At 35.4% G+C, this 12403-nt stretch overlaps 1 protein-coding gene across 3 annotated transcripts in view; it reads right to left on the bottom strand.

The window, feature by feature from the left end:
* Positions 1-3004: 3004 nt before the first annotated feature.
* SPIN1 (spindlin 1) overlaps positions 3005-12403 on the bottom strand; it is a 53620-nt gene continuing 44221 nt past the window's right edge. For all 3 annotated transcript variants that reach the window (XM_032205597.1, XM_032205595.1, XM_032205596.1), the window contains exons 4-6: positions 7305-7558; positions 6105-6338; positions 3005-3634 (exon numbers count right to left, since the gene is read on the bottom strand). In XM_032205597.1, the coding sequence (XP_032061488.1) occupies positions 3435-3634; positions 6105-6338; positions 7305-7558 (688 nt within the window). In that variant the 3' untranslated portion in view covers positions 3005-3434. The remainder of the gene's footprint in view (positions 3635-6104; positions 6339-7304; positions 7559-12403) is intronic.

Raw genomic sequence — 12403 nt, 5'->3', positions numbered from 1 at the left:
GAACACGAAGACCTTTGAACTATACACATACCAAGAACCATCCAAATTGCACTAATGATGTAAAATACAAAAAGCACAGCATTTTCAAGGAACCAGAAACTGTTTTTAATGTAATTCTATCCCCCAGAAGCAATTAATCAATTCTATCTGAAGATAAAGCCTCCGTTTTTAAATGATTTATTTAATGAAGGCATCTACCTGTTGCAATAAAAAGGGGTTTCCCCAGAGTCTATTCCTACCTAGTTTAGGGTTTGGCACTCAAAAGAAAAATAAAAAATGTAGTGTTTTACTGATCAGTTGTGGTCTTATTTATTCTTTAACAGATTATGTGGTCCCTTCAAATGCTGTATGACACATACAACTGGAAAATTACCTTCCGTTGGCACTATGCTCGTCTCACCGGTGCATTTAATCCTACTAACAACCATTAAAACAGCACAATAAGCAAATTCACAAAAAACTGAACACAAAATAAAAACAGAACAAAACCAAAACCTAAACATTTTTAACATGCAACTTTAGTTTGTTACATTGAACGTTCTAACCCTCTAAGCATGCAAAAAAGGATGGTCTGCATTTAACTTTTTTTTTTCTTTTAAAAAGTTTTACATGGCAGCCTGACATCACGCACACGCACACACACAATATACAACAATACTACAGCAGGTAAATGTGAAAGGCCAATAACTTTTATACAAAGATCCATGGCCTGTGCCATCACAAGCCCTATGTAATTTTGGAAAGTAATGTTGAACCCCTAGAACAAGGAACCAACATTTAGTTACCAGGGTAACGCAAGCACTGCATGCAGATCTGAAACATGAGCCTAAAACAAAGCCCAGAGCAGATGGGCAGGGAGTGGAATTAGTCTCAAGCCTCAAAAAGGTGGTTTAAGCTAACAAAAACAAAACCAAAAAAAAAAAAAAAGAAAAGGAAAGAGGAAAAAAAGATTAAAAGAAATACCTATACAACAGACAATGGGGACATCTAAAAACAACCATAAAATTTACAGTTTATAGATTATACTCTAATTGGCATAATATGTGGTGTATTGAAGTGGCTTGCAGAAAACCCACAAATGCAAGCCTAATGCTAAAAATGTTCCAGTAGACCTAAACCTCAGACATTTCAAACCAAACCTTATATTCCTCAGATGTATAGCCCCAAATTCAGTGTACTAGGTTATTTGTGTGTCTTGTGTATAATCAATACACTCACTCATTCTTGTGCCACAAATATCAACTTGGGCTCATGGAGCCAGGCTCAGCTTTGAGATTTACATGCAGGACTCTTAAGAGTCAATAGAAAACACATAACAGATCTGCAGGATGAAAACACTGTGTTGCAAATCTGCTCACTTTGTTCAAAACACAAGGAACATTTACGACTTGGGTACTTAGAATTAGGGACTGCATTGAGAAGCTATTCACTGAAATACAATAGCCTGCCTTTGGTTGCCCATGATGAAATACTGGACATAATGCAATATAGTAGCAATGGACAAAGAATTAAGGTATCATATTTATATGGTGAGTATTAATTACCATTCAACAGCATAATGAGGCACAAGCCTTAAGGCTAAAATATGAAATAGGCAAAAAAATGGACAGAAAGGGGCTTAAACCACTGAGTCTTCGGTATCAAGAATACCCACAGTTGAGGTCATACAGACCTCTGTTCTCTGATTAACAGCACCTCTCCTGCATCCTTCCACTAATGGCGTAAGGGTGGATATCAGTGTATTTGTTCCTTCCATCAGCAGTGCTGACCGTCTTCACAAACTGCATTTCTGTGAAGCAGTTCTTTGAAACTTGCAGAGCTCTGCCTTAATGTAACATGACAATTTTGTTGCTGTGCTGATCATTGTTACCATTCTGATACTTTCAAAAGCTGCCACACTTAAACAAAAGAAACAAAACAAAAACAAAAAACAAACAAACAAAAAAAGCACACACACAAAAAAAAAACCTTAATCTTCATTTACAACTATCTTGCAAGATTAAAACCGTGAAAGGATTTTGCTGTTGTGGGCTGCTATTTACATCCACAATCTAATGCAGATGACTGAACCACTGAGACTGCCTATAGCTTCCATTAGATAGTACACCACTGGCATGCAGAACTCTAGTGTTCATAGAATTCACGTTAACAGCATACCTCAAAGCAAGTACAATGTACACCACAAAAGGCAACAGGTTTAAGCTGTAGATTTGTCCGGACACTCCTTATGTGGGAAAGCCAGAAAAAGAGTAAGTTGGGAAGATGCCTTCTTAAAACAAAATGGTTATACACAAACAAACAAAAAGAAATCAATCAAACAACAACCAAAAAAGGAATGCAACAGACTGAGCAGAAGGCAACAAATGCCTCTCCTTCTCTAAAGTTGTCTTCAATAAAAAAAAAATTACTCCCACCTCCCCCCTTTGAGATTGTATTTACCGTGTAAAATATTAGCTACTGTTAGGCATCTAAGTCCACACACAAACATTCAGGTTGCTAGGTTTTGATATTAAATGAGAGACTACTGATTGCCAATGCGTAGTCTAAAGTCTTCCGAAGTAGCATATATACCGCTAAACTTGTGGCACCAAGCACTTGGGTTTTGCTAAGAAGTGTATATAACAAACAAATACAGAAATACAACATTTAGGATTGAAGGCAGCCTTGTTGCACGTATTTACTGGTTCCTACAACTTGTAAATATGGGCCATTAACCTGCATTTTCTAATTAACTGGTTATACAGATTAAATATACTTTTATAGTTTAAAGCCTTTTCACTGAAAGGTGCATAAGTCAAACATTTGATATCCTACTGCCCTGTGACTACTGAAAATGCACAAGTATTTCCACGTACTGCAATTCTTATAAAGCTGAATTTGAAATAAAGTGTAGAAACACAGCAGATTGGTGTTACTTGGGTTAGGCACTCCTTAACTCTGCACAAACTGTTAAAACCCTTCTGAAAAGTCAACTCTGTCCCAACCCTGAAAACAAGGACTGCCAGAAGCCAAGAAATTAAATTTAATGTTACAAAAGAAGGCATATCAAAATATCAAACTACACTTGCATGTGGCAGTTGAACAGGTGAGTGCAAGGTTGAAGAAAGTTAAAATCTATGAAAAAAATTTAGATTAATGATTACAATACTAGATCAACTTTACACAGCTTGAATTTGCAGCTGTTCTTTGCTTTTAACTCCCTCCTGCCCAGATATATTGACTTCCTTCAAGAAAAGGAGTTCTCTTACACAAAATGTGTCACGTTCACATACATTTTTTTTTGTATTACTCAGAACAAAACAGTTTTGCTGGCAGAGATTGTGGGTTCGCAGGGACATTTAAGCTTTCATTAAACTGGAAAGCAGTCAAGTCTTTGTGTCTACAAATTTTACATTTAATAGTTCCACAAATTTGGCAAAAGTTCACAATGATGTCTAGGATGTCTTCACCAAATCGTAGACATAAATATGGAAATCATCATCAAACTTGATGAAATAGACTGATGGTTTGGCTTCAACTTGATGAATGACCATGCCAGTCCTTTTTGAGCCATCTTCTTTGGCATATTCCACTTGTTTGCCTACCAGGCTGTCCACAACTTCACCTGGTTCCCGTTCTGCAGGAGGTGAATCATCTGTAACACAAAAATAGTGTAAGTTGGCAGGGATTGATGGTATTTCAGTATGCAAAACAATTGCAGAATCTTCTGCAAAATGGGTAAGGAAAAAAATCAGAAGGCTTAAATACAGAGTACACTGAAAGTAAGCTTTGTTCAGACAAGCACTTAGTAACTGTTACACTTCTGGAAACCATAGTGGTCACCCCAACCCCCCTTTCAATTTTATGAAGTCAAAAACAGCACTTTCGTTAAAGGGGTAAATCTATCAACATGAAGATTTAAACAGAAGTTATCCACAGAAATTTTCTATAACTGAATTTAAGCCACCAGCAGAAGGTGACACTGTATCTACCTCATTAGCTGCCACACTAAACCTCCCTTCTCCCTATACACGTTATTCAAAATTTGAATGTATGCATGCCCTTTCAACAAAAAAACCTGTAAGATGTCTAGTAAATGTAACCTTATTAAAAAGGGCTTTTGATCCCATGCTGGAATAGATGTCACTAGTAAAGTGTAACCATATTATTTGCTTGTCTAGCAAAACCTTCCCAGAAATATCCTTGTATTTTCAGCAATGCCTATGCCAAATGTGGATGCAAAAAGGCATGAGTTATAATATGCCAATGGGGGTTGGTTACAAGGCAATTACAGAACAAATGTGATCAGCAGTAAAAGCACCATACTTGAGAATCGGAAGCTAACCACACCAAAACATACATTTATTTCTCAGTTTGTCTCTTTTTTTGAGTACACTTAGAATACACTTAGCTCAAATTGTGTTTTGTATTCCAGTGAGGAATTTTCTTAGTAATGGTCCAACCTGCTGTGGCTTTTATTCTGGAAATCCTAAGCCTCTAAAATACTTTGTTCGTGCTTGAGTTGAGAACCCTTTACAGATTTTATCCGTTCTCTTTTCAATTCTGTGAGTTGTGAAAGAACTCCCAAATAAGTGAATGGATTGGCTTGACGTAGTTACACAGATTCTTCCCCAAACTTATGAAGTTTCTCTGCAAATTTTTATTTCAGATTTTCCATAAATGCATCATCGTACATAGTTATCATCCTCTTAATATCAGCTTTATGTAAAGAGTCTTTGTTAGCCTAAGTTCAAGCTTAACACATTTTAATTTAGAAGGAATTATGTAATGTTGATCAAGTTGTAGTGTAATATCCAGAAATGCATTTTTCCCTAAAAAAAAAAAAAAAAAGTGATGCTGAAGGGGAAAAGGGGAAAAAAATGCCCTGGAAGTTTTAGTTACAGTACTATGGAAAGTTCTACCAAACTAACATAAGTACTTCCAGGTAGATTAAAATCTGATTTGAAAAATACTACCCATAATATCCAATCATTGATGTAAGGACACAAATCAATCTATCTGGAAAACATTCAGATTCACAGAAGGTAGCATATATTTGAAAGGTTTTGGAAAGAGAGTCAAGCAGTAGACAGGTGCTTGCCTTATTTATTTAGGAATAGGAAGGTCACTTTTTTCATTAATGTATGTGGCTTACGCTTTTACAAGTGGCAGATATATTGCTTTTGTTAGGGTTAGGGAACAACATCTAAATAAACGATTACTATTGACGAGAAACAAATAAATTGCACTTGTCTATTTAGTCAGCAGACTGCATGTTATCAGTAGTATGTACATCTGAAGGATTCACCAAATCAGTTTTACCTAATACTTCCATAGAGCACTATATAGCCTTCCACTAGTTACCCAATTATTAATTCACTTTGAAACCCAAATCATTTGTCAGGGAAGTGTTTTAGGTACATGGGAGAAATAAATCTCTTCTCTTTTTTATACTTGGCTATCCAAATGCTTTGAACAATATTCATTCTGTGAAAATTCTTCTACATAACTAGGAAAAACAAAATAAAAATTTTCACTTCAAAATACAAGGAAAAAATATCCCTCTCATGTACTGAACTATTTTTCTTGCTTGGGTATTGCAATGTGTTAGACAAAACAAGTTTTCAAAAGATTAGTGCTTCTTTCTTTACTGAAAGTTTTCCCTCACTGAAGACACCTATCACAACTAAAGTAATCTGGTTATACTAACAGGCCCCAAAATATTATTCCTATAAGAACTAGTTCAGAAATGCAAATCAAGAGCCATTTCTATGATCTGTGATACTTCTCACTATACACAATAGTGAAAAACTTCTCACTTGCCCGTTTCTATTAAAAAATCCAGAGTACATATTTTCAGCAGAATTAGGAATAAATATGGAAAATGGCTTTCTTTTGCTACTACGTCTGCTGATTAAAGTAAAATGTGTCAACAGCTAACACAGGTGATCTTGGTTACACTGTTATCTTGGTTAGCTCTCATATTATACTTCATTTAAAAAAAGGGATGAACAAACAAGATCGTGTCCAAAAACAAACTCTCATGTCCGTAAATAAATCATAGCCAAACAATAATATAAAAAGGTGTCACTTTCTAATAGAAAAGGTGTAACTGGCCTACTTACTGGAATCAGGCATAATGCGAAGGTCACCTTCTTTATAATCATCTAAAAGTTGGTACATGTACAAGACAGGATCTTTCTCATAGGTAATATAAAACCACGTGTTCATAATAGGAGCTCGAGCCAAAACCATCCCCCTCCATTCATCTTTTGAGCCATCCTCTGTCTCAAACATATGTTCAACAGCTTTGCCAATCATTGTGTCTGCCAGGTGGGCATCACTAATCCGAGATGAAGCTGAAATGACAGCATTTCATAAGTACATTCATAAAACAATTTTTCACGATTCACGAACAAGTTTGATTGGAAGTTATTTAATTCAAATATAAAAAATGCTGTCCATTCCAGAGAGTTTACTATTGAAGAAAAGCAGAAAAATGGAGTTATTAAAATAATAAAAACATTGTATTGCCCAAGAAGAAGTAATTACAAAAAAAGGTAAAGGAAGAACAACTGAGGATACAGCAATGAAGACTTTTTGCATTTTAACTAGGTACTCGACAGGGAGAAGGGCAGCCAGCCAAGAAGAGTACGGAAGACCAAACAGTTCTATGAAGTTTTTAATGGAAGTTTTTGGACTGGTTCTCCTCTAACACCACTCTAAAGACAACTTCTGATTGGTCTGCAGTCCTAAGAAATATCAGCTTAGTCCTTTCGTGGGTTAGGAATTAACTAGGTTAAATACTGAACTCTTTTGTTTTTGTTTGAAAAAACTTGCAGTTTAATAATCCAGTACTAACTGTGACATTTATTAAGTAACGTTATTAATCAAGTTATTTTACTCTGAAAGCATTTCCTCCTGTTATTAGAAATACTTAGCGGAAGAAGTACATGAGAAAAAATATCAGACACACAGAGCAGACAATATAACCAAAATGTCTTACATTTCAAATTTTTAACAGAAATACCAAAGCTAACTTTTCATAAACTCAAAGTGTAAAACCCTAAACAAAAACTGCAGAATATACTGCACACTATTTAAAGACAAGAGATACCACTGTACTCACTGGTATCATCAAATCTTTGTGAAATCAAGAAAATTTAAATAGAACATTTAGATTACCTCCCATGTGACAAAAATGCATTTGACTAATGTAATTTAAATAGTCAGATGTTATCTTGGAGATGTCGTGAAAGATTAGTAGAGAACATTTAATAGTAAACGTCCGTTTGTATGTATCTAGGAAAAAAACCAACACTTACCAACTCTGTCTGGAAGGACTTCAAGTGCTGAAACTCTTTCATCCTTGTGCAGTTCTAGTCCATACACACAATCAAATCCATCATACTTTATAAGATAAAGAGAGGGATTTACAGGAACTTGATCGAGAACTGTGCCCTTCCATTGTGTTACAGGTCCACTCCCTTCTTTCCATCCATGCTGTATTCTGCAGCCTACAATGTTTCTTCGTGGCTGAGAAATAGGTTTGCTTGGTCCCACATTGTTTCTATGCTTTCTGTACACAGATACAAACATAATATTAAACAAGTACATATCCAAAATTCTATTCCAGACAACAAGTGTATACTTTGTTTTAAGGAGATATAAAGCATATCATACTATTGGGAAAAAAAAAAAGGAAGTAGTGGAACACTTTTGACATGCTTCAGAAGGTCAGTTTCGTAAGTGTCCTTTCTAAAACTAGTTTGCTTAAGAACTAAGTTGCAACACTGAATGTAAAACTCACCTGAACAGGTCTCAAAGCACAAAGTTACCTGACAGTATTACAACTTTACTACCTCGTTGCTTTCTCTGTACAATAGTATTCCCTTATCCTGGGGGAAGAAATTGGTGGATATAACTGGTGGATGACTAAAATTCTTCCATGGCTTTTTTTTTCCTCCTGTTACTTGTGGTTTCAATTTAGGTTCCTTTTACACTTACATATATTTTTAACTTCAAGACATGTCAGAAACAACATTCCTCTAGCATTCCTTTTTATTGCAAAACAAGAAAAATGATGTGCAACAGTAATAGCAATAGATGTGATACTCTTTAACATAGTAGAATGATTCAATGTATTTTTCTGTTTTTCCTTTGTATTTTCATGGAATTTGCATGGCAATTTCTGTTGAGTATCACTTGTTCTAATCAGTGGGCATGTAAGCTGGCTTGAAATTTCAAACCACAGAAAGCTTTATACAAAGCTTTATTATGCAGTTATTAAAAACATTAATTGACAGTTTTAAAAACAAATAAAGAAGCATCTGAACATTTTAACAGCATACAGGTGATAAAAAAATATTATTTCTATTTTAGCATGTTACAATACGGACATTAATTCCTAAAATGATTACTTAGAGGGTTGCCTGATCAAAATTATTGTGAATGTCAACTAGTTCTAAAACAAGTTTTTGGATTAGTTACTACTAGTACAACACTTCATTTAAATGACAGTCAAATATGCACACCACCAGCATTCTTAAAAGCAACATGGAAAGAATGAATACCAATTGCGAAAATAAAAAAGTATTGTTGCCTAGATTAGGGACACTAACCATAGATAAGTCTCTAGAAATGACGAAAGCTCACATGTATGATATGAATCCAAAAACGACCAGAAACAGTCATAACAGTGAAATCTCACTCTTAGAGTAATGATATATAACTATATGATATAAATATTTCTATGCATACGAACATATAGAAATCATACATCAAATACATAGAAATACATAGAAATCAAACTTTATCAAAAATAAGATGTATCATTTTTTCATCAGCTTGTCCCACCTCCAGATGAATTTCTTAGCAGTAAGTTCCATAGTATTTGTCAAAATGCCCCATTGTGACAATTGGACTTTTTCAGGATAACCATGTTGTGTTTGTACTCCTAACTTTGAGAGCACAAATTATAAACTCTGCCAGTTAACTGATACCTTCCCATGAAACTGGTTATAATTTTTATGCAGAAAATAGAACACATTTTCAAATTCTTGTTCTTACTTTTTTTTTTTAGTGTCAGTCATGCTTTACTATGAATGACCAAATGAAGGAACTAGTTCTTGTCATTGAAATGAGTTTGTTTTACATGCAACTAATTTACTTAGTTCTAATGAATCAGCCTTCTATTTTGAGACAGAATAAAGCAAACTAAAGGTAAAACAGCTCATTGAACACTGACGTAATAATGTCACAGTTTTTGACAGTTTGTCTATGTTGCCAATTACCTGATTGTTGAAAAGGGTAAAATACACGGTTTATTTTTGACCTCACAGTTGATTTTACTTTCTGACTGTAAAGCGTAACCCACTTTAATGTTTAAACTGTAACAAATGAGAAGCTTCACAGACATTTTAAAGAATATGATGGAAAAACGCTACAGAAGAGAGTTCAGACTGGTAACTACCTTTTAAAATGCCTCACAGAGCAAAAAGCATGAGGTGCACAATTGCCAGTCAAGCAATCCAGGTATACCTGCAGTTCAAGTTGTTTTTGAGGGCTGTCCTACTTACTGAACAGCCATTCTTTTTCATTTGCAGTGGTTTTTAGTGAAAAAAAAAAAAAAAAAAAAAAAAAGAGATCTTTAAACAAGTAAATTGACAAGGAAAATCTACTTTTTCTTGCATCTGAATATGTGGTAAGAGAGTATAGCTTCCTAAAAGACAATAGGTAAAAGCTACCAATGTATTTTCATACAAGACAACAGTAGTCAACCCAAATCTCCTCAAGCGTACACTGTCTTGCTGATACACCAAGTAATACAAATGTACATAACCTTCTGAGATGATATACCTGGAAGACCCAAAATGTTTTACTTCAATTTTATTAAAATTATCCTTAAAAATACCACAAAGATTTCCTCAAAGTTTGATGTAAGTTTTCCTAGATATGTGAAACCAGAAAACAGCAAGTCCTGGAAACAGCTCTTGACACATCAGATATGTCCTCATCGTAAATGGCCCTTCAGTCCCCAAGGGTTTCAGATCCTCTTCCTTATCTTGAAGGCATTATGCTGGTAAACAAAACCTAGTTATGTGAAAAGGTTTCATTATCAAAACCAGATAATTCATAAACTTGCTAGAGACTACACAGGTAGAAAGAAACCTTCATAGGTTTTGAAGCTGTGTTTAGATGGTCCTTATACAGACTTATTTGGCAGCTGCCACCAAGAAACCAATGTAGTGCAAAATTACTTAGGACTGGTAGCAGAAAATCATTGCCTTATGGTTGTACTTAGAAGACAAATGGGCATTTATAAAAGGAGCATGGCGATTCCCACTAATCTAAAGTTGTCCATTTAGGTATTTTATTTTAATTATTTTTGTGTTGATGTTCATCTCAGAGAAACACCACAGGGTAGAACTAAGGAAAAAAAACAGCAAAGGATGAAAGAAAGCCATAACTCAGAGTTTGCAAAAAAGGCACAACTGAAAAAAAAAATCTGGGAAGAAAATGCTAAAATAGTGTTGGAGCAGCACAGTAAAAACAGTCAGTAAAATTTCAGTCTTTCATGGTGTAAAGTAGAAAAGTTATTAAAAATAGGACACAGACTTACTACAATTGTGACCTTACTACAGACAACCAGCAAAAGCAGAATGGCAAGAATTGTTATTTACTTTTCACAATATTAAGACTATGAGGCACATCAATCGAGGCAGAAGCCTTAAGGTATTTTCCATTCTCCTTCAAAAGCCGTAATTCAGTTGCAAAATTCATCTTATGATGCTGCAGGAGCCATGAATGCAAGTTAAAGTGGGCTCAGAAATTCAAAAGGCTAGGCTCATCGCTAATTAAACACTAGGTACAACCTGTGCACTGAGGTCCTTGAATTGTCAACTACACAACATCTGAGCAGCATATGAATAAAGGACTGTTTTTATATGTACTCTAGTACTCTTTCCTTACGCAAAGAAGGTGGAAAGAGAGTAAGATCTGAGACACTACTGACTGATCTGACACCAATGACATCAGCTTCACATTCAGAGATCATCACTACCCACTGACAGAGCATTTGGAAGAAGTGTCCTTTTGTAACTGACCTATAGCCATGGGAACCCTTCCCAGACGGCTCAGCAATTAACTACCACATAAGAGTTCAGAAGACTATCCTGTGCTGCTCATTTTATCACTTCTTTGATTACAGAATCACGCCCTCTTCCATGCTCTCAGCTCCTCCTTCTGCCACAAACCTTCAGAAGCCTGTTAAAATCTGCCCTGCCCCCCCCCCCCACCCCCCCAGGCATTCAAGTGCCAGTAGGCTTGTTCCTTATTCTTTAAGTGAGGAATGTAAAAGTCACCTTAACTAAATCAACAACAAAGCATGCATTACTAACTCATAGTCTACTCTAACAGCTCAGAGTAGTATTAGCATACATTTTTAGTCTTTAGTATCCACTAGCTTACTGTAAACTACACATATAAACAATTCTCTACTGTCTCTCATTCTCTGAGGAATCAATGAGCAGCACGCATCTTGGTTTGTTACACAACACCTTTACTAAATGATTCACAAACAATAGAACTAGGCTAAATTAACATAAAGCTAAACTGGATGGTTAAGTTAAATGCTCATCATCATGTCATATAGCCTTCATGCTAAGAAATATATAGCCTATTTAGGTATTTAAAAAGTGTATATCAACACAACAGTAAAGACAAATCTAGCCACCCTCAAGTACAAAAGGCAACCCACCTCTGATAGTCTTCCCATCATATACTCCTTTCTCTGAGCGGTTGAAAAAGAACAAGAAAAATTAAGTTTTAACCAACTCTACCTGCCTCTAGACAAATAAATGTTTCTGTTTGCCTTCTATGAAGATAGACAAGAATGGATAATGATGAGTTGGTGGAAGGGATTAGAGTAGTTTTATATCAGGTGTTGTCTCTGGGAAACAATTATCAAATAAGTTAATCATAGAAAATGCACCTGCCAGACAAATCGATTTGGATTGATGCATGTTCTATACCATCATTACAGGACTTTACACTTCAAATGCAACTAGTAACATTTTAATAAAGTTTTTAAAAAGTTTCACACTTAACCAGCCCAGATTGCTCCCACCAGAGATGCAGCCATATACACCTCGCTGTTCAACACTGAGATCAGTCATGTCTGGAGTACTACCTCTGTTTTCTCACAGCTACACACCAACATTCAGCTGCTGCTGCTATTTAAATATGTTGAACGGGAAACAATGCATGCTGCGAATGTATAGTATAAGCAGGTATCCTTCACACACAAATAGCAGCCTTCTCACAGAAGTACTTCAGTATGTTCTTTACTTTATCAAAATGAAAAACGCCCAGTTTCTGGCTTGCAACTGCTTCAGATTTCCAAAGTAATTATAAAATTCTTTTC

Source organism: Aythya fuligula, chromosome Z, assembly GCF_009819795.1.
Source record: "Aythya fuligula isolate bAytFul2 chromosome Z, bAytFul2.pri, whole genome shotgun sequence".
Lineage (NCBI taxonomy): Eukaryota > Metazoa > Chordata > Aves > Anseriformes > Anatidae > Aythya > Aythya fuligula.
This window is presented reverse-complemented; position numbering and strand designations above follow the sequence as displayed.